Genomic DNA, 23,076 nt, shown 5'->3' with positions numbered 1-23,076 from the left:
AATTATGACAAAAAAAAATAAGAAAGAAAAATTGACATGTAGAAATTTAAAAAAATTAAAAATACAATCTTTTTAAATAATTTTTTATAATTAACTTAGTTGTTACATAAAATTAAAAATTAATCAAGTGACAGTTAACTTTAATGTCATATTAAAAAAAAAAATTAAAAAATACTCACGTCAGCTGATTTTAAATGTCATATTTTTTTAAATTTTGGCGCGCACAAGAACTTCGGCCATTTTGAAAATAATAAACTGGCGCGCCACCTAGTTTACTTTTCAAAATATTACAGGTTATATTTTACAAAATCTGATGATTAGAAAACAAAGAGCACGTGAGCACGTGCTCGTTCTGTGAGTGTTATTATTAAAGTTAAAATTATAACACAGTATTTAAATTAATATTCCATAAATTAAAAATCATGAGTAAAGTTCAGGAAGACGCGGAAGCTGTAAATGTCAACTCGAAATCAAACATGTCAACTTTAGAGAAGACCAATGCACTGAGTGTTATTGCAGCTACCTATGACGATGATGTTGACGAAAATGAGGACCAGAGTACTCCGAATAGTGAAAAACAATGTGAATTAATAACCAGAGAAATGGTAGTTTGTGATCAAGAGTCGCAAGAAAAAATTTCTGAAAATGCAGAGCCGGTTGTTCTCAAAGAAATCACGGTTGTTGATCTAGAGCCAGAGTTGTCGATTGTGAAGGAGCAAATTACACTTTCTGATTGTCAGAGACAAAATTACCGGACTCATAATTCGGACAGTTCTGATAGTGAAGACGATTCTAGTTCCAGTGATAGCAGCAGTAGTAGCAGTTCCTCCGAAGCTGAGTCTGAAAATGAGGACAGTGATAATGAGAAGGTACAATCCAAGAAATTCAGGTTTGTTGATTTTTAAAATGATAATTAATTTAGCAGATATTTGATAATTTTTTTAATTTTTTATGATGAAAATTAATTTAACGAATGTTTAATAATTTTGAAAATTAAGTTAGCCGACATCTAAATTTTTTTAGAATTTTTTTATTATAATTTTAATAAAAAAATTTAAAAAAAATTGACATGTAGAAATTTAAAAAAATAAAAATGGCAATTTTTAAAAAATAATTTTTTGGAACAAATTTGTTTTTAAAAAAAAAATTAAAAAAATTGTCAAGTGACAGCTAAATTTAATGTTATATTTTTTTGAAAAATACACAATAATTATTAGAATAAGTACTAATTTATTATTTAATTTTTAGGAAGAAAAAAGGACATGAAAAAGGAGAGTTTGATGATCTACCTCCAATTGAAGATTTGCAGATATCAGTTCCAGAAGTTCTCTGCGACCCTCTCGGCGAAGTAATATTTTATTAGTCTATTTAAAGTCAGAGTAATTAAATAGGTATTATTAATTGAAATGAATATTCAATTTCAGGTAGGGTGGGTAGTAGAGCAAATGGTTGTAGTGACCCCAAAAGCCAATAAACCGACTCTTAATTTTGACACAATATTATTTGTGGACAAAGGTAAACGTGTCTTGGGACGTGTGTTTGACGTATTTGGACCAGTGACCGAGCCTCATTACTGTATTAGATTTAATAATGCTCAACATATTGAAGAGAGTAATATTAAAGTTGGTATGACAGTTTATTACTGTCCTAATACCCCTTATACAACTCTTGTATTCATGACTGACCTTCTCAAGTAAGTTTTCTTTATACTATTTATAATAATAATAATAATAATTATAATATTAATAGAATAAACAAAATTTTGTGGTCATTGTATTTATATGATAAAATGGGTTTTTATAATTAAATTTGGTATCGTTGGAAAAGTCTTGACCTGAAGTTGTGCCTTTTCATGGTTTTATATCATTATCACTAATAGTCAATTTATAATGATAAATATTTAAGCTACATTCGAAAACGCTCTATCTGTAGATACATAATTAAAATATGACCTTGTATCTCGTGAACTATTAACATTTTTAAAGATATAAACTCATCTCGATGTTACACTCTTCGAGACCTTTCATTTGAGTACCCACATCAATTTTTCATATATTTTATATATTTATATATTTCATATATATGTATATATGAAAAATATATCAAAAATGCATGTGGGTACTCAAATGAAAGCTCTTGACGAGTGTAACATCAGGATGAGCTTATATCTTTAAAAATGTCAATAGTTAAAGAAATATAGTGCAATTTAACAAAAATCATTATGTAATAAAAAAAAAAAAAATAAAAATTTTTTTTAGTTCACAAATCACGGCAGTCACATAGTGACTGCAAGGTTGCTAGTAATAATGATAGTAATAACAAAAAAAGCATTCACTCTAATGCACCTTTAAACTTGCACTACAATAATATTTTTTTTTTGTCCTCAGAATGAAAGCAAGCGATGACGTAGGCGAAGACGAGCATCCAGAGTTTTCAGATGATGAAGAAGAAAAGGCGTACTACGCTTCTCTTAAACAAAAACAAAGAAATAATAATAAAAATAATAATAATAGTAATAGTAATAATAATAGCAACAATAATAAAAGTAATGACACTAATAGAAGTACTCTGTTGACGAAGCGTCAAAAGAAAAATGATGGATGGAAATCTCAGCATCCTTGGAACAGCTCTAGAAGGATGGACCAGAGAGGTCAGAATTATTATTGGTACCAGCAAGCGCAAAATCAAAGTCATTTTTACTCCCAGCCTCAGCCGCAACAAAATATGTGGGCGCTATACCCGAGTAATGCCCCTGGTAATCCTCCGTATCATTATGGATATCAAAATTGGTACGGGTATCCCCAATCCCAGTATTCAGCTCACCCGTCATATCAACAGAATGTCAATCTAATGCGACAGCCCGGACCTAGTTTCGCGTGGCAAGCTAACTCGACCTTTACACCCACGCCTACTAATCCATCCTGGCCCATACTACCGCCTCCACCTCCTCCTCCTTCCCCTACTTCTTAACCTTCTCAATTTCAAATGGTATAAAAATATTATTAGTTATTATTTTATGACTATAATAAATTGCAATAAATTTTTTAATAAAATTTTTATCAATTTTTAAATTAAATTTTGATAAAAATTCAATATTAAAAGTTAAAAAAAAAAATTAAACATAAAAATTTTCATAAAAATTGAATATTATTAATTTAATATTAGAATTTTTATAAAAATTAAAAATTAACAATTAGTTATTAAAAAAAAAAAAAAATACAAAATATTTTATAGAAAATGTAACTCTCAATAATTTGACAGAATTTTAATTAAATACGTAATTAAAAATATTTAATTAGAAATTTTATGTTAAAAAAATCTCACATCTAATTGTATTAAATTTTTCCAACGACTATTTTTTTTTTTTTACAATGTATACGTATTCCCTTACTCTAAAATAAAAATAAAAATAATAATAATAAATAACTAAATACTAATTTTTTATAAATATTTTTTGTATAAAATATAATAGTGGTCCTTTAATACTTAAAAATATAATATAAATTATAATAAATATCTACCCTTCATTAACAATTAGTCAAAAGAGTCGATTTTAATTGAACCATCTTGGGATTTTTTAACCGTTGATCCGCAACCTTAATATCATTATTTATCGCAGCTATCAAAGCTTCTAAAATTTCAATAAAAAATAAATTATTATTAGTTTAATTACAAAATAATTATAAATGATATAAATATATAAATAGTACACTTACCAACAGAGTCAAAGCTAGTTTCTGGTCGTATAAATCCCGTGATAACAATTTTCAGCTCTCTGCCATGTAAGTCATTGGAAAACTTATGAAGAATATGAACCTCCTTAAAAAAGAAAATCAATTTATTAACAACAATATAAATAAATTTTCCATTTAGTTATTTATAATTACCATTGATTTTTTTTCATTCTGATAGAATGGATTCCACCCTATGCTCATAACCATTTTATATATTTCACCCTCAAGGGCCGCCCAACCGTAATAAATTCCGGTATTAAATCCTTCCGGCAACTGAGCAACAACATCTTCAGGAAAATTAGCTAATTTAAACATAAAAATTAAAAAATAATAATTACAAACATTAAAATATTTAAACAAGATATTTAATAGAGGTTAATGATCCGTTTAACAAAAAGCATTACCTGTAGGTATTCCAAGTGCTTTGGAGCCTCGGCCAAATCCTTTGACAATTGTTCCTTTGGCATAGTACGGAAGCAAGGAATCGTTAGACATAATTGCGCTATTTGCTAACTTGTTCAAGTAATTTATTTTAGTTGATTAATAACTTAAGTGAGATGTAAGATGTTGTCAGTAGTCAACAGTAGTCAGCCCAAGGAAAAAACACTATCTGTCTGACTGACACGTGTCTGTCAGCTGATCTACCTTCTTTTATTTCTCTGAAAAAAAAAAATAAATAAAATCATTGATGTGTTACTTACAATTTAATTATCAATTAAAAATATCTTGAGATAAAAAAAAAAAAAAAAACAAATTATTTAATGAAAAATTTTAATTTTCTTGACATTTAAATATTGCTTTAAATAATATCAATGATAAGCGGAAAAATAATTACTCAACAATTATAAAGATAAAAGCATAAGCCAGTCATTAAATAAATAATTACTAAATTGATAAAGAACACAAAGCGACTTTTGGTATTTCTTTATTATATTTATATTTTAAAGCTTTTGTCAATGTGATGGTAATCGTTTGGTATTTCGCGATGCTAACTCAAGGTTCTCGATCGCGTGAATAGTCTAGTAATAAGTAGATAGAGACCTGAAGGTCCAACGTTAGATCCCACGTAATCGAAAGTATTATGAATTATTCAATTATCATCAATTATTTAATTGTTTCCTCATTCTCTGGCTATTAATTACATTAACTCAGTTAATCTTAGCTAATTTTAATAGCTTTGGATTTTTTATCTCTATTATATATGTCATACTTATTTATATTAAGAAATGTAAAATTAAAATTAATAAGCATATGTAAATTTTTTGGATTTTTATAATTAAATTTTCTAAAAAAAAATTTTTATTTAAAAATTGCCTACTTAGAAAATTGAAAAATTACAAATGCAATTTTTCTGAATTAATTTATTTGTTATTTGGGATGTGCGGGTTGCTAGTGAGCAAATAGAAGTATTTTTAGTTTAATAACGTTTATTTAAAATAATCTATCTAGAATTACACGCGTGTACTTAAGACGAGGTGAAGCTAATGGGTTTTCGGGACTGACTGATTTTCTCCAAGTGTCCATCTAGGTCTCTGACCTCTCAACAGGTAGGGGGTACTCGATGGAAGTATAAAGGAAGTATATTAAGGGTAGGAGTACGTATTTGTACGAAAGTATGGGTCTAGGTACAAGTAGGTATAAGTATAGATATATATATATATATATATATATATATATATATATATATATATATATATATATATATATATATATATATATATTCTGAAGGTATGGAAAATTACAGAAGTAGAAGTATAGTTGAGGAAGATCGGTAGAAGTATATGTAAAAGCAATCAGTGGACTCAAGGACCCAGTCGCTATCCATGCGACACAAATTTCTAATCCTTTAATTGCTTTTTAGAAAACGAAATGTTATTGGGATTTTTATGGGAAGGTTTGGGAAAAACCCTTAAACTTCTTACAAACAAATTTATAGATATTTTTAATCCTAATACAATACTTTTATTAGGGTCTCGCCAGCTGCAAATGTGAATTTTATTACTTGCAATGCAATTACAATAAAATAAAATTTCCCAAAACGTCCTTGTAGCGGACGAGACTCTATCGGTTGTTTGACATCACCAAGTAAATTATAATCTGGTATAATTTATGGTGATGCGATACAACTCACGCTTTTCCAACTTAATAGCGTTGTAGAAAAACTTCAACTTAAATAATAAAATATTAACTATATTATTTAATGCACTATAACTAACGAATAGTAATGATTAAACAATTATAAATGATAATAACTAAATGATATAATAATAATAATAATAATAATAATTAATAATTGAATAATTATAAATAATAATAATTAATAATGAAATAATTATAAATAATAACAATTAATTACTCAGGAGTGGGTGGAAGATATGCCCCCACAGTTAAATAAAATTTAATAATGTTAATTTTGATGTTATTATTTAAAAATATATGAAAATTAAGTTAACTGATATCTAAAAATTAAAAAAATTTTTTTGATTGAAAATTTTTATAAAAAATAAATTTCAATTGTAAAAATAATTGAAGTGCAATTTTTAATAAAAATTTAGAACTAAAAAATATTTTTTTTTTTTTTTAATTGCACTTACAGTTTTAAAAATTTTCTAAATGTCAATTTTTTTTAATCATTTTCTTCAATAAAAACAATTGTAAAAATTTTTAAAGGCTGGCTAACTTAATTTTAATTGAATATTTTTTTGTTCTAATTTAATAAATAAAAAAAAATTAAAAACGTTATTATGACTAATAATTCAGTATATATATTAGAGAATTTTATAAAAAAAATTCAATTTTTAAAAATTATTTTGGAAAAAAAAATTTTTTTTTAAATTAAAAAATTGTCATTGAAATAAAAATTTAAAAAATGTTGATATCAGTCTCATTTAACAATACTAAAGTTAGCCAACATTTTTAATTTTTTTTAATTTATTCAATTATAAAAAAAAAATATTTAAAAAAAATTGCATGTGTAATTTATTTTTAATAATTTTTTAATAAACTAAATTATTAAAATTTTTAAATATCAGCTAACTTAATTCATTGTAATTTTTAAAAGTTTGTAAATATATGTTAATATTAATTTATGTCCGGTACGACCGAAAAGTACAGATGAGTACTTACGTCTAGGTGCAACATAATACAAGTACTCGTAGGAGTAATGATAACTGATGAAAGTATATATACATAAAAGTATATCAACAAACTACATAAATGGGATGTATATATATATATATATATATTTAAGTAGATATAATAGTAGTAGAATATTTAGAATTGGAGTATACCCACACAGATCAACGACTACGAATAGAAGACGATGAATTGACGTCATAGAGTGACGTCAAGCAGGTCCGTAGCACAGTAACACGCGATCTCCCCTTTTTAAAATTAATACACACATAATTACTTGTATTCTGGATGATATACCTGTGTTAGCCACCCACTGATCCGTGTTCTTCTTTTATTAAGCCTCTTCTCACCTAAAAAAAACTAATAAAAGTAAATTATTTTTTTTTTACCACCGAAAAATCCATTTTAAATTAGCATTTATATTTGTCAGGTCGGATGCAAATGTCAAAGATAAAATAATTTAAGGAGATAGAAGAATTTATCAAATACCGGCAAAGTGTAACGCGATAAGTTTGAATCTCAGTGACCTCGACTATTTCTTTAATAATGACGCACGTTGTACGCTATAAAACATAAAGTTGGCTCGAGGCCGAAAATACACCGGCTATCAGAGAGAAAGAAAAGAATCATAAGACTCTCAATATAAACGCTTAAATAATTTAATACCTTTATATCTATACATACTTACATATCATTTATTTTATATATATACATTTTTTTTTATTGTTATTATTCTTCTCTTGATAACCAGAGTTTCTTGACTCAAGGATTTATTCGCAAATTCGAATTAATTAATTAATAACCTCTTTCAAGAAAACCGTGACAGGACGCCAGGACAAAGAGTCGTAAATTACAATTGAAGATATTATCTTTATCTCTTGATATATTTCCTGCAATAATGTAAAATTAAAAACAAGTACATTTAAGTTAGCGGTCTTGAACATTTTTTAATTTTTTTTTTAACAAATTTGTTTTAAAAAAATAATATTGAATTTAACAGACATTAAAAATTGTTTTAGAATTTTTTGACAATTAAATGACATTAAAGTTAGCAGTCACTTAACAATTTTTTAATTTTATTTATCAAAAAAATTATTTTAAAAAAATTGCATTTTTAATTTTTTAAAATTTCTAAATGTCAATTTTTTTTTTGCCATAATTTATTTGTTAAAAAAAATTCTGAAAATTATTAAATATCTGCTAAATTTATTTTCATGCTAAATTAATTTCCATGAAAATTAATAAAAATTACAAGTAAAAATTTTTAGAAGCACTTTTTTATTGTAATTGATTTATTAAAAACCTTTTTAAAATGAACAGCTGACTGCTAACTTCAGTATTATTCTAATTTTTGATAACACTGAAGTTGACAGATATTAAAAATTTTTTTGTAATTTTATAGCAATTAAATTATTAAAAAAATAATTTAATTAAAAAGTTTCACATGTGAAAATAAATAAAAATTACAAGTAAAAATTTTTACAAGTATTTTTTTATTGTAATTAATTTATTAAAAAATTTTTTAAATTAACAGCTGACCGCTAACTTCAGTAGTATAATATTTGTAAAAAAAATGATAAAAAATATCTGGTAAATGAATTTTCATCAAACAACTAAACAACTTACCTTGAAGTTTCCTGACGGTCAATTTGCACGAGTAAGTCAAGGGCATATTTGCAACTTACGGCAATTAAATGAGACGGGAGAAGAACATTGACGTCAATTGCTGTAAAAGATAATACGTAAGTCTGTAACTACTCTAGATTACGCTTCGCTTGTATTCATTAATGCCTGTTCATAAATGTAAGTACTTTCTTCTCAAACTGTTATTTCTTCTAGTTTAATTATTATTATTATTATCATTGTTATTCTTCAGTTTCGTTACAAGTGCTGAAAGCCGCAAGTGCATGTAAAACAGGTTTGCAAACTGGAGGCTAGATTGTCATCCTGTCACTCTTATCGAAAGACAGAGAAGAAATGACAGAAATAGAAGACAAGAGGAAGGGAGTCGAGTGCAATGACGACAAGTAGAGAAATTGTTGGTTAGTACACTCATAACTATATATTTTAATGATATATAGATGTACTATCACGTATGTATATATATATATATATATATATATATATATATATATATATATATATATATATAAAAATATACATATATATGTATAGCAGCGCCAAGGGGCATACTTGGGGGTTGCAACATGGCCGTCTGTTAGTTGGTATCGAACCGTCGTGCTTGTAAGGTGTATCTTGTAGTGACATGTCGAGTTTACGGGGTGTTGTTACAGAAAAATTTTTGTTAAATTAAAAACAATATTACCTTTAAGAAGAATATTTATTTATATTAAATAAAAATGCCGACGTGGATGTCCGGCTACTTTTCAGGTGAGACATTAAATAATAATTTATCATTTAAAGAAGAAAAAAATTACATTGAAAAATAAACTCGTTTAATTAGTGTTTACTTGTTAATTTGAAGTAATTATTTACTAGTAGAAAAAATTTCTATATTAATTGTTAAAATGTTTGTCTAATTACCAGTTTAAATTGATAAAACTTTGTTGGGTTGCTTTTAAAAATTGGAGTTTGTTTTTCACTGAAGATAATTATTATTGAGGTAGTATTTTAAGTGCTTTTAATAATTATTTATAATGCTGAAGTTAGCTGTCAGCTGTTAATTTTAAAAATTAAAAAAAAAAATTAATTGCAATAAAAAAATACTTTTAAAAATTTTCACTGGTAATTTTTATTAATTTTTACATGTGGAATTTTTTAATTTAATTTTTTTATAATAGTTGCATTATTGTAAAATTTTAAAATAATTTTTAACGTCTGCTAACTTCAGTGTTATCAACTATTTAATGATTTGCGATAACAAATGTTTTATAGTTAAAATGTCTAGAGTCTAGACAGTCTGTCACAGACGTTCTAGTTCTAGGGATCTAGGGTTATTTTTTAGCGACAGAGCCAGAAAGTTCGGGATACACAATATACATATATACATATAAGTATGTATGAAGAACAAGAAGAATAATGATGATAATAAAATGAGATAAGAGCCGTGGAAGAAGGGGTGGAACAAGGAAGTTTTAAGAAAACACGTAAGGGTGCCACGTTGAAGAAAGTGGTAGTAGCTGGTAGTGCATTCATCAGGTCCTTCGCCTTCTATCGACCCGGCTACGCTGTACTGGGCGATACGTGAAAGTAATTGACACCTAGAGGCACTATGGCGACTTGTTAATTACTCTATACATTTTCAGTATAATTTTAAAGTTAATTAACAGTTGACTTATTAGATAGACTTAATAGATTTATTATTTAAATATTTTTCTTCCAGGTCCAGTCTTTCCTTTTTTTATTAACGTGGTTGTTTGAAAATAATTTTTAAAAATAATACTATGTTATAATTCATTGTCATTAATGATTGTCGTCAGCATCCTACTGCAAAATTGTTCGTTATCTGTATAGAAAAAGGTTTGCGACCTGCGTAAGCAATGACGCACGCGGTACGATTTATATCTTTGTTAGTTTTTTATACGTTTTCTTTTTTATTATTCGCTTTTAAACTCAATTCATTTAATCTGTCGTCAATGTAATAATATGAAATTAGGGATGGAGGACTGATTAATTATCTTTAGTTTATAAATATAATTATTGTAATTTAAACCCGGCGCCAGACTCAAAAATATTTATTTTATATTTATTTTTAAATAGTTAAAAAAATTATATTATTATAATTTAATTCATTGATAATAATAATAATAATAATAATAATAATAATAATAATAATAATAATAATAATAATAATAATAATATGAAATTATTTATCATTTATTTTAGTATAATACAATTTAATAATTTATTTTATACTTTAATTTTTAATATTCCACAAGAAATTCAGTCCTTATTTCTCACTAAGAATTAAAGTATTAATAAGACAAGAGCATATACATCATAGAATTTATTTTATATTTGTCTCAGTTGTACTAAATAGAAAACATAAATTTTGTTACAGGTGATGTGTGAATTAAACGTCGACAAAAAGGATCAAAATAATTTATCGACGTGAAACGAAAGACTGAAATAGAGGATTGAACAAGACACTTATTGTTTCCCAATATAAAATTATTATTAATAATAATAACAATAATAGTAGTAATAAATTATAAATAGTATTATAAAAGCAAAAATGGAATCAGCAGGGACACAAGGTAAAAAACAAATCCGCGTGGGTTTTTATGACATCGAGGGGACGATTGGTAAAGGTAATTTTGCAGTTGTCAAATTGGCTCGGCATCGAATCACCAAAACTGAGGTAAATAAATATATTAAATTATTTTTAGATAACTATGACGTTAAATGTAATATTTATTAATAATATAAAATATTTATTTTTGTCACCAGGTAGCTATTAAAATAATCGATAAAACACAATTGGACTCGACGAACTTGGAGAAAGTTTACCGCGAAGTGGAGATAATGAAGCAACTGGAGCACCCGCACATTGTTAAATTGTATCAAGTTATGGAAACTAAGAACATGATTTATATGGTGTGTGAGTACGCGAGCAAAGGAGAAATATTTGACTACATTGCTCGGTACGGCAGAATGGGAGAGTCTCGTGCACGTGCGACATTTGCGCAAATTTTATCCGCGGTTGAGTATTGCCACAACACCGGGGTGGCTCATCGTGATTTAAAAGCGGAAAATTTATTGCTCGACGCTCACATGAACGTTAAAATAGCGGACTTTGGGTTTAGCAATCGATTTGTACCCGGTGAGAGACTGAGCACGTGGTGCGGAAGCCCTCCTTATGCCGCGCCGGAAGTCTTTCGCGGCAAACATTACGCTGGACCTGAAATCGATGTCTGGGTAAGTTCTGATATTTATTTAGGAAATTAATCTCAGGCAATTGGTGAATTTTAATTGATTAATTGGTCGTTTATTATTCAAACAGAGTTTGGGAGTCGTCTTGTATGTTTTGGTCTGTGGAGCGCTGCCCTTCGACGGATCGACGCTTCAATCTTTACGTGATCGAGTTCTGAGCGGGCGATTTAGGATTCCATATTTCATGAGTACTGGTAAATATTATACCGATGAATCATAGGGTTGGATAATTTGTAAGATTGAAGCTATGAATGTTTTATTAATTTTTGTATTTTATTTCCGATAGATTGCGAAAGCCTAATACGCAAGATGTTAGTTTTGGAGCCAACTAAACGCTACACAATTCCACAAATAAAGAGGCATCGTTGGCTCATTGGCACTGCTGATTCCGTCTGTCCAATTATCACCACGACACCATCAGCTCTGCAGGAGCCTAATGAACAAATATTGAGACTTATGCATAGTTTAGGAATTGATATTTCTCGTACCAAAGATGTAAGATTGATTTATTTTTTTATTTTATTCCTGACAGACTAATATCATAAAAAAAACTAGTCTATTTTTTTTTTTTAACAAATTAAAAAAAAATCATTTTTTAAAAATTGCATTTTTTAATAAATTAAAAAAGAATTATTTTTAAAAAATTGCATTTTTAATTTTTTAAAATTTTCACTTGTCAATTTTTTTTTTTCAATTTATTTGTGACTAAAATTTTTATAATGATTTTTAATGAAATCTACTAAATTAATTTTAATTAATTATCCAATAATGGCAAAATAATTTTTTTTTTAAATTAAAGCTTTAATAATTAATTAAGTAAGATATATATAATTTTGCAATAATTAAACAATATAAAAATATTATTTGACATGAACAAAGTTTATAAAATTAAAAATGACATTAAAGTCACTTGAAATTTTTTTTATATTTTTTTAATAGATAAATTTTGGTCAAAAATTAATTTTTAAAAAATTGTATTTTTAATTTATTAAATTTCTCCCAGTCAATTTTTTTTGCCATTATTTATTTGTTGAAAAAATTATAAAATATCTGCTAAATTCCTGTTTACCTGTTAGGAGTAAAAAATATAAAAAATTACTAATAAAAATAATTATTCCAGTCACTGAAAAACAACAGCTACGACCATCACGCTGCCATATACTTTTTGTTGCTCGAGAGACTGAAGCAACACCGTAGCAGCAGTATACCAACGAATAACAGCAGCGGTGCGTGGCCTGTGTCACGGACTAAAGACGATAAGTTTAAGTCAAGGTAAGCATCAACGTCAAAAATATCATTGCTCAATACAACAATAATCTATACTGTAGTATTAATAATATATAAATGTATATATGTTTACCTACACACTCATACTAACCGCTGTCACATTATTATATGTTATTTATCGTACACAGCAATATCATTAAAAAATCATTGTCATCATCACTTGCGGAGCTTCCAATCCGGCCTAAAATACCGGAGTCCGCAAATCGTTCTTCGACTTAAATATCAGAGTCATATTCAATTCTACCGTAACTATTTTATCATTTTTATTTACAGCGATAGCTTAATCGGCCGATGATTATTGATTGACCTTACGGGACGACACCGATCGTCCGGCGTTTTATTGGATTAGGTCGGATTGGAAGATCAAAAGCCGTTCCATTATCAGTTTTTTGGTAATTTTTCGTTTTAACCTGCTTCCCTTTTTTTTTTTTTTTTTTTTTTATTTCTTCTTTATTTCTCTCCTACTGTTAAACAAACTAAAAAAAAAAAATTGAATTTACTAAGAAGCTTATGGGTTTGCTGAGTATATTTAAAAATTTATTTCTTCCGTTTCCTGTACTGTTGACTAAATATTTCACGTTACTAAAGTCAAAAGGAAGTATCTCAAAATATACTTTTTTTTTTTTTTTTTTTTTTTTTTTTTTTTTTTTTTTTAACTAGAAGCTCTAGAAAAAATAGTCAAAGTAGCATTTAAGAACCTCTTAACGTCGAGATTTAATGAAAAAATTATTTTTGAAAATACTATCACAGTTGAATTTTTTTAAATTGTTCATTTATGTTAGGTGAAGTTAAAAAATTTAGGTAATTATTTACAAGTGGGATCCATCCTATTTTTTTTTATTTTGCTTATTTTTCCGGCGCATTTATGATAAAAAATATCGTGAAAGAAAAAAATAAAGATTTCGATAGCTTTTTTGCCGTCAAAAATTGGAAAAAATTTTAGCTCTCATGTTTTTGGATAAAATTTCTATTTTATCTTTTTTTGATGTTTTTAAAATATATTTTTTTTTAAGTACATAAATAAACGAACAATAAAAAAAAAAAGTTGAATATTAAAATTTTCTAAAAAATTTATAAATTTTTTTGAAAATTTGTAAAATTGTGATAATCATCTTTTTTTTTAAATTGTTCTTTTTTTTTTTTTCAAAAAAAAAAATGTATCAATAAAATCAAATAGAAATTTCGTTCAAAAAATAAAAATGAAAATGGTTGACCCCACTTGTAAATATTTACCAAATTTTATTTAAATTTTCTTCAGTGAAATTTTACAAAATAAAAAAATTAAAAATTTTAAGAAATTAGAATGGATCAGTGTTTTCAGTCTAACTTCCAAAAATCAATTTTTCATTAGACCTCAATGTTTTAAGGTCCTTAGAAGCTACTTAGACTATTTTTTCTTAAAATCATAAGAGGGCCTGAAAAAAATTTTTTTTTGCATTTTTTAACAAGATTTTTACTTTTATATATTTTCTGGTTAATTGGAAAAAAAAATTTTTTTTATACTTCCTTCTGGTTTTGCAAAGCTAAAAGGTCTTATATTTTGATGTACCTACGCCCTTTTGACTTTAATAACGTGATTTAATTCTTCCATTTCCTGTACTGTTGACTAAATATTTATTATTTATCAATGCTTAACAACTCTTGCCTATTAGAACTGCTACAGTCAATGCTTTTTGGATACACTTTTTTTCTGTAGACTAGGTAAAGGATGAAGCTGTTACTGGGTTTATAAAAACTACTAACGACTAGAAAATTGTATGTGTTTTAATTTTAACACTTGATTAATCGCTCTAGTAATTTACTTCAATAATTATTTTAATAAATATTCCGATAAAATAATTACAGAGCAAGAGATGACGGCAGAAGTGGCAAGAGATTCAGCTCAACGAGTTCATCAACTGATGAAGGGTGCTGCAGCGCCGAGGGCGATCTCGAGGAGGGTCCGAGCGGAGACGAGCTCAGAGAGGCTCAAATTAAACTCCAGGAGCACAGGCTGGGCTTGGATCAAGACATTAGCCAGAGAATTGATAGCCAGATCGTTAATCGCCGGCTGAGCGATTATCAGCATCACCACTTTGACAATATCCTGGATCCTATTGATCCGCCGAGTCGGGCGACTATTTTTGGAGCGGGCAGTTCCTCCTCAGATTTGTTTGAGTCCAGTTTCGACTCGGGCTGCCCGTCTGATTTAACTATCACCGGATTTACAAGCAGTCTACCGTCTTGCACTCCGCCTCCGCCAAAAAGCCCCTCGCCGATTGCTGCTAGACTCTCTAGGACTGGGCAAGGAAGACGGGCGTCTGATGGTGGGCCCAGGCTGCTGTTTGGACAGCAGAATAACTCCGCGGAGAGACCTACCAAGCAACGAAGCATCCAAGGTATTCATTCATTTATTTATTAATTAATACAAGACTTGGTAATTAATTATTATAAGTGTAATTTTATTATACTGAAATTAAGAGACACTTGATGATTTTTAGAAATTTTTTTTTTTGTTAATAAATTTCATCTTTAGAAACTCTGAAAAATTAAAGCGATGATAATTTTATTTTTAAAAGCTCTAAAAAATTACAAACACAATTTTTTAAGAATAATTTTCTATAGCTAATTTATTTTTCAGAAAAAATAAAAAAATTGTCAGAGGTCTGACTATTTTATTGCCATAATTTTATAATACTTAATTTAAGACATTTGATAATTTTTACAAGTTTTTTTTTACTAATAAATTATTGTAAAAAAAATTTTTTTTTTTTATTTCATTTTTAAGAACACTGAAAAATTAGAAATGCATTTTTTTTTTAAATAATTTTCTATCGCTAGTTTATTATTAAAAAAAAAATTTTTTAAATTATCAAGTGTCTGCTAATTTTATTGTCATTTTTTTATGATAATTGAATTAGGAGACATCTAATAATTTAAAAAATATTTTTAATTAATAAATTGAAGAAAAAAAAAATTTATTTGAAAAAATTTCATTTTTGAAAGCTCTAAAAAATTATAAATACAATTTTTTTTTAATAATTTTCTATAGCTAGTTTATTATCAAGTACCTGCTAATTTTATTGTCATTTTTTATGATACTTAAATTAAAAGACATCTGATAATTTTATAGAAATTTTTTTAGCTAATAAATTATAACAAGAAAAATTTATTTAAAAAAATTTAATTTTTAAGAGCTTTTTTTTTTTTTTTTTTTTAAATATTTTTAAAACTATTTTATTATTAAAAAAAATTATCAAGTGTTTGAAAATTTCAACACCTTGCAATTTTCATCAACAATACGAATAATTGAAAAAAAAAAAATTTATTAGATTCAGGAAAAGCTCGAGGTCACCTAGACCTGGTCCACCTGCGCCCAAGCTCAACGTCACCGAGCCAGCAGCCGTTTAAAATCCGTGCGGATTCAAGCATGCACTTGCAGCTGATGGTGCAGCAGCGAATGCTGCAGCAAAAAAGGAACATGTACCACAGGCATCGCGGAGGCGTAAGTCCGACTCCGTTGTCCTCCGCGGATGGCAAAGTGTCTTCATCCTCGACCTCACTGGCGAGGCGCAACGTCACCGGGGAGCACGTGCCTCGACAAGACAGCTACAAGCTGGCACAGCGCAAGCAAATTTTGCCTCCATTATCCCAAGTCCAGGATGACGACACCACTGATGAATTTGATCGCGAGCGAGAGCGCGAAGAGGAACGATGGACTAGTTTACCCTCTAGACTTGCGACTGATTGCCAATTGGCTGAACGTACATTGCTTTGGAGTCAACAGGTAACTCCTTGATAAAAATAAGTAATTAGTTGAATCATCGAACGGAGCTTTCGTTAGCTTATTTACAATTATTTTGTTTTCACATATTCATCATATCAATGTATATATATTCAATCAAACGATCAATCAAAATTTTAAAACATTTAAATACATTCTATTAATTATTTGTAATTTGAGGAAATGCAATAAGCCTGATTGTTAATTATATATTAGTTAATATACACAAACACATAGATATTTATTGTTTGAGTTACTGAATTAAGTATCTCAGGGATTAAATTAAGTTTTATCATTTATTTGGGTGATTCTCTGTAATGATGTTTTTGATGAAGTCCCGGGCATTTTTTTTTATTAGAAAAATTGTTATTTGATAACTAAAAAAAATTTATTACGAAATTAAAAAAACATTTTTTTTGGAGCATTGAAAACTAAAATGAAATAAATTTTAATTTTTTTTTTAGAAATCTATTGCAGCAGGTCTCATGTCATAATTTTAAGAAAATTTTGTCATAATATATTTCATTTCATTGAGTAATGTCGAAAAATGGCATTGGCTTAGAAGTTTATGCCATGAATTATTAATTTTTCTTAATTTGATAATAATAAAAAAAAAAAAAAAACAGTTCCCTGTCATGTTATATGGCAAAAGATATACAAATATCGAAAAAAAAAAAAAAATTCAATTAGCTGTGTATTAATTATTATTAAGCTGATAGTTTTTTAGCTCTTGGTAATTTTTTTTCTAATAAAATCAAAAATAATTTGGTCGGAAAATTTTGTACAGTTTTAAGACGTCCTTACAGAGAATCACCCACATATTTACATTCTTCAGCTGCTCTATTTTAAAATACAGTAACTGACAATTTAAAAATTTTTTTTATCAAAAAAAATTTTGTGCACCAAATTGATAGAAAATTTAATTTATGAATAGAAAATATTTTTAAGAAAAAATACTTTTAATTAAAGTCTAAAAATAATAAAAAATGCAGCAATACCAATAAAAATTTTACAGTTACTGTATTTTAAAATTAGGCAGCCGTCGTCACGAGTTTATTTTTTTTGTTATACACAAAGTTATTGTTAATTGAAATTTGTACCTGTAAATTTAATTTAATATTTATTTTGTTGTAATAAATTATTTATAAATTTTTTTTTCAATCGCCTTTCTTTTATATTGTTTTATTGTAAAGCTCTCAGGATTTAATAATTTAATTAATATTTAATAATTTATGCACTTTTCGCTCATATCAAGACTGCATGTTTTAGCTGTGTAGCACACAAAGAGTAATAAGTTATTCTAAGCAAGACGAGAATCTTTAATTGTCTATTAGGTGGGTTTAAGTGGAGGTGCTTCGTATCTACCTCCAGGAAGCGTCGGAGCAGGCTTTCTCTGGCCAGTCGGAAGCAATCCACATGCGACGATATTTGAAAATACTGGCGATCCAATGGAATAAATTTTATAAATTTCATTATCAATGATTTTTTTTTTTTTTTTTTTCCATTTAGTTTAATTGTACTCGATGAATTCAAATTACTAGGTTTTTAATTACAAAGTGTAATTTAAAAAAAATCCGAACGTTGCTGATTTAATTAAGATTATTATTATTGTTTTTAATTGGAATGACTCCGTCTTTATTTTTTATTTTAAATTTAAATAGTTATTTTATTGAAAAAAAAAATTAAATAAACAGATAATTTGTTAAATTATAATTAATTTAATTTTTTTTATCCTTTTTTTGTACAGAAAAAAATTTGTTTTCAAAGATATGAGCATTTTTGTGACAAAAAATTAATTTTTTGGAAATTTTATTTTTTTGGCGGAAGAAATAAAAATTTTTTTCACAGTAATTTTTTTATTGAAAAACAATTTTATAGATTTAAAAAAAAAATTTTTTTTAATGAAAAACTTGAAAAAATTTTATGAAAATTCAGTTAGCAGATATTTAATAATTTTTGTGACAAGTAAATTATTGCAAAGAAAAAAATTGACATGTGAAAATCTAAAAAAATAAAAAATGCAATTTTTTTGAAATAATTTTTTTGCCAAAAAAAAAATTTTTAAAATGGTTAAGTGGTTAACTTTAATGTCATAAATTTTTTTCAATAAGAAATTTAACGTAATAAAAATGTTTATTTCTTCAGCTGAAAAATAAAATTTTAAACAAATTAATTTCTCGTCAAAAAAATAATTTTTTTTTTTAAATAAATTTTTTCAGTTTAATAGCAACGATTAGATTATAATTAAAAAAAAAAAAAACCATCCAATTTAGATTATCAAGATGTAGTTTGAATGATAATAAGAAATATGTCTATCTAATAATATATTAGGCGAGAATATTTATAAATAAAACGATGTTCGATTGCTAAATATCATCCCTCTTATCATAATTAAAGACAAATATCGACTGAGGAATTAAAAATCATCGCATGTAATTTAGTAAATTAAATTACTATAGACTGATCATTGAATTACAATTATTATTACTCATTACCATAAAATAAATGAATATTAACAGTGTAATTAGTAATTAAACCAAAGATCTTTTTTGTAAATTATAAAAATTCACCAAAATTGATTTTTGATACAGTAATTTTTTCAGTTAAAATTGTTATAAGTTGTTAGATAAATTATATAAATATCTGTCGTACTGCCAATCGAGTATCGTACTCGAATCTTTATCATTATTTATATTGTATACACTTGTAATTTGTAAGCTCAATAATTCAGCGTGTACAATATTTGTACCAGCTATTTATTTATCATTTTATTTTTAATTGTAAAAAAATATAAATACTCAATTGACACGTTGATAAATTGAGTGCTTACCATACTGGTAATTAGTCAATAAAATTATTTATATTTGAAATTATTTTACGGCTATCTCACACAATGCCAGCTCGGTAATTAATAAATAAAATTAACAAACATGGATTTGACGAGTTACTTTGCTGTGAGATAAAATTAAGCTCGAGCTTTTGAATAAAAAAATAAAAAAATAAAAAAAAAAAAAAGTAAATAAAAGCAATATAAGTTGCGCACAACTGACAACGATTTGTAGAAAATTTGTTGAATGATACTCCTTATCTTTATACAAAGCTAATACAATCAAACTTCGCTCAGAAAAAAAAAAAAAAAAAAAAAACAGTAACAGATAAAAATAAATTGTTTTTTTTTTTTTTTTTTTTTTTCTATCGAATGCTTTAAATAACATCGAATAACTCTGGAAATTAAAAGCCCGTTTAATTGATTAATGATTAAATTATATTAAAAATAAATAAAATTAAAATTCTTACAATTTAATGCTGTAGATTAATTAGGCGTGAATGTAATCCTTGTTCGTCAGCAAAAAAAATAACTCGCCAAATAAACTGAAAAAAATAATTGTTAATAAATTAAGTATAAATGAAAATGGATGAGAATGTGATATACCCATACGCAATACAAGGTCTAACGTAGTCAATAAAATTAATTAACTTTAGGATTATTGCTAATATCACTTGTGTAAAAATTATTTGATATCATGATGAGGTTCATTATGAATATCATAATCGACGTATTTTTACTTTAAATTTATAGAAATGATGAAAAAAAATTTTTTTTTCAAATTTGAAATTAACTTAGAACAAAATTTTTTGGAATTTCAAAAATTTTTCAACATAACTATCTTGGTTTAAAAAAATTTTTGACTGAAAAATTTTTTCACTTTAAGATAATTATTTTTTATTTTGAAAAAAATTTCATTTTTCCCTGAAATGGGCAAAAAAATTTTTTTTTTCAGGAAACAACGTATTTTTACTTTAAATGCATAGAAATGATGAAAAAAAAATTTTTTCAAATTTAAAATGAACTTTTATCAAAATTTTTTGGAATTTGAAATTTGTGATAATTTCTCTAGTTAATTAAAAAAATTTTTCAACATAACTATCTTGGTTAAAAAAAATTTTTGACTGAAAATTTTTTTACTTAAGATAATTATTTGTTATTTAAAAAAAAAAATTCTTTAATTTAGTTACTTTTCATAATTTCCTGTGTCAAAATATGAAATTCATTGTGATATTCACAATGAACATCATCAAAATACCAGATGATTTTTACACGGGCAGTGTACTGCGGACGAAGAGTTCTTGTCGCCATATCAGAGTTAAATAATTAATATTAATAATAATTATTATAATAAATAGCGATTACATAAAAAAATTAGCCAGTGGATTGATAACTTAATATTAAATAATCTATTGTACGTAAAGTGCACGTAGAACCTTATATATTAATATACATATTTAATTAATTAATTATCGAAAAATTAATAATTATTATCGATATTAAAGTTATTATTGAATAAATATATACAAAGAGGCTAGTAGAATTTTTTAAAGTCCAATTGCTTTTTATGATGGTGATTTATAAAATAAAATAAAAAAAAAAAAAAAACTATGAAATAGGTCCACTAGTTTTTAGTATCTCGCATGAAATAATTGTTCAATAACAATTAATTATACATGTGAAAATACTTACATAATCACGTTCTACGACAATAAATGATATATAATAAAGATTAAAATAAACAGAATAATTAATTAAAATATTAACAGCGGATGTTATAATTTTTTTCTATTTTTCTTGCTCATTTTCATTTTTTTGTGAAAACCCAAACGAAGGAGGAGCTTCGTGAGTAAACAAGTCGGATCCTGTTTTTCGAGATTGGGCTAAAGCTTCTTCAGGAGTTAGAGACTCGTCAATACTCGGCTCCAGGGGCTGGCCATTCTCGTCTAGCTTTCCAGCCTGGAAATCTTGCTTTATTTTTTCTGCGTAAACTAGGTCGAACAGCAACTCAGCTGTGAACTTTGGCTGCTTCGGGACTGACGAACGGTAAGACACGTAAGGTTTAAGCTCGCAGCCTTTGAGGTCTGGTACAATGAGCTCGGGAATCATTTCTGGGACGTCGATCCAGAGGCCGTCTTTTTCATACCCTGTATCTCTGACTCCTCGTTCTGGAATTTATTTGTAGTATATTAATAATTAATTTATTTATAATGATAATTGCAAAATTTTTTTAAAATGATTTTTTTTTTTTTTTTTTAAATTGATTTGTAATAAAAATAAAAAAAATTGATAAGGTTAATTAAGATCATATTTATAGAAGAGTACTTACTGGCTATTGGGATCAATGGATGAGGTTTTATTCGTTGTCTCTCCTTGAAATCTCTTGTACCAGCTTTGCCGTAGAACAAAAATTTCCTGATGTTTCTTTTACCACACAGGGTGCTGGAGGTGGATATACCTCGGGTGAGTGTTAGAATTGGTAGAGACATTTTTTTTTAATCTGCAATTTAAAAATAAATCTGTTATTCTTTTATAAAAATTAATTTAGCAGATATTTAATAATACTTAAGTTAGCTGACGTTTTTGATTTTTGGATTTTTTTTTTCAATAATTTAATTAAAACAAAAAAACATTTTTTAAAAATTGCATTTAAAGTTTTTCAAGAATAATAATAAAGTTGGTCGACATTTTTGATTTTTTGATTTTGCTTAATTTATTAAATTAGAATTTAAAAATATTTTTTTTTTAATTGTACTTATAGTTTTTTAAGTTTTTTACAAATGAAAATTTTTTGTTATGATTTTTTCAATAAAAAAAAATTCTAAAAATTTTTAAATGTCGGCTAACTTAGTTTTCATAAATTAACTATTTATTTATGTAATTCTAAAAATATTTTTTAGCAAAAATATAATTTAAAAAATAAAAAACTATAACAATAAAATCAACAATACTTTTAAAAGATTAAAATACTTGCGGCTCATTTTTTTAATGACAGTCAAAGTAATAATCAAATAATTTACTTATTAGAGTGTCAAATAAAATTTAATTTCAACAAAATTTTAATGACACTGAAGTTGACATATAAAAATTTTTTTTAGATATTTATAGCAATTAAATTATTATAAAAAAATTAAATTAAAAAGTTTCACATGTAAAAATTAATAAAAATTACAAGTGAAAATTTTTAGAAGCATTTTTTTATTGTAATTGATTTATTAAAAAAATTTTTTAAATTAACAGCTGACTGCTAACTTCAGCATTATAAATTTTATTTAAAAAAAATTTTGTTAATAATTTAAACAATAAACTTACCTATATTAATTATTAATTACAGGTTAAGAAAATATATGTTTATTTTTTTACAACATTAATTTTTTGAGGTTATGTATCTATCCGACAAGTAAAGACAATATGACGATGACGTCGATGATGAAACC

The 23,076-nt window shown here is 26.3% G+C and overlaps 4 protein-coding genes across 13 annotated transcripts; 2 read left to right on the top strand and 2 right to left on the bottom strand.

The window, feature by feature from the left end:
* Positions 1–206: 206 nt before the first annotated feature.
* On the top strand, positions 207–3,631 carry LOC141535126 (uncharacterized). The gene is made up of 4 exons (XM_074254936.1): positions 207–889; positions 1,249–1,348; positions 1,425–1,693; positions 2,388–3,631. The coding sequence occupies exons 1-4, from the start codon at positions 423–425 to the stop codon at positions 2,968–2,970; spliced, it is 1,419 nt and encodes a 472-aa protein (XP_074111037.1). The 5' UTR covers positions 207–422; the 3' UTR covers positions 2,971–3,631.
* Positions 1,761–8,632, bottom strand: Rfk (Riboflavin kinase). 7 transcript variants are annotated; one of them, XM_074254957.1, is made up of 8 exons: positions 8,496–8,632; positions 7,558–7,759; positions 7,167–7,229; positions 4,139–4,393; positions 3,888–4,036; positions 3,717–3,819; positions 3,522–3,631; positions 1,761–2,469 (listed from the first exon to the last, which is right to left on the bottom strand). In XM_074254957.1, the coding sequence occupies exons 4-7, from the start codon at positions 4,227–4,229 to the stop codon at positions 3,528–3,530; spliced, it is 447 nt and encodes a 148-aa protein (XP_074111058.1). In that variant the 5' UTR covers positions 4,230–4,393; positions 7,167–7,229; positions 7,558–7,759; positions 8,496–8,632; the 3' UTR covers positions 1,761–2,469; positions 3,522–3,527. The 7 variants fall into 7 exon arrangements, with proteins under 7 accessions (XP_074111058.1, XP_074111059.1, XP_074111053.1 ...); XM_074254958.1 differs by lacking the exon at positions 1,761–2,469 and adding an exon at positions 3,237–3,392; XM_074254952.1 differs by lacking the exon at positions 1,761–2,469 and having other exon boundaries at positions 3,237–3,631.
* A 146-nt stretch (positions 8,633–8,778) lies between these two features.
* On the top strand, positions 8,779–18,440 carry LOC141535120 (uncharacterized). Of its 3 annotated transcripts, none has more exons than XM_074254924.1 (9): positions 8,779–8,911; positions 10,891–11,190; positions 11,280–11,747; positions 11,833–11,956; positions 12,049–12,257; positions 12,883–13,034; positions 14,895–15,427; positions 16,361–16,815; positions 18,147–18,440. In XM_074254924.1, the coding sequence occupies exons 2-9, from the start codon at positions 11,065–11,067 to the stop codon at positions 18,267–18,269; spliced, it is 2,190 nt and encodes a 729-aa protein (XP_074111025.1). In that variant the 5' UTR covers positions 8,779–8,911; positions 10,891–11,064; the 3' UTR covers positions 18,270–18,440. The 3 variants fall into 3 exon arrangements, with proteins under 3 accessions (XP_074111025.1, XP_074111024.1, XP_074111026.1); XM_074254923.1 differs by lacking the exon at positions 8,779–8,911 and adding an exon at positions 9,081–9,260; XM_074254925.1 differs by lacking the exon at positions 8,779–8,911 and adding an exon at positions 10,363–10,381.
* Mrpl41 (mitochondrial ribosomal protein L41) lies at positions 18,116–23,067 on the bottom strand. Of its 2 annotated transcripts, none has more exons than XM_074254948.1 (5): positions 22,952–23,067; positions 21,969–22,139; positions 21,441–21,807; positions 20,110–20,184; positions 18,116–18,249 (listed from the first exon to the last, which is right to left on the bottom strand). In XM_074254948.1, the coding sequence occupies exons 2-4, from the start codon at positions 22,126–22,128 to the stop codon at positions 20,130–20,132; spliced, it is 582 nt and encodes a 193-aa protein (XP_074111049.1). In that variant the 5' UTR covers positions 22,129–22,139; positions 22,952–23,067; the 3' UTR covers positions 18,116–18,249; positions 20,110–20,129. The 2 variants fall into 2 exon arrangements, with proteins under 2 accessions (XP_074111049.1, XP_074111050.1); XM_074254949.1 differs by lacking the exon at positions 18,116–18,249 and adding an exon at positions 19,979–20,036.
* Between the last annotated feature and the right edge of the window lie 9 nt (positions 23,068–23,076).

This window comes from Cotesia typhae, unplaced genomic scaffold (genome assembly GCF_013202065.1).
Source record: "Cotesia typhae breed Kobodo isofemale line unplaced genomic scaffold, CoteBio_Ctyphae scaffold_13, whole genome shotgun sequence".
Lineage (NCBI taxonomy): Eukaryota > Metazoa > Arthropoda > Insecta > Hymenoptera > Braconidae > Cotesia > Cotesia typhae.
The sequence above is the reverse complement of the archived record's forward strand: the minus strand, read 5'-3'. Positions and strand labels throughout refer to the sequence as shown.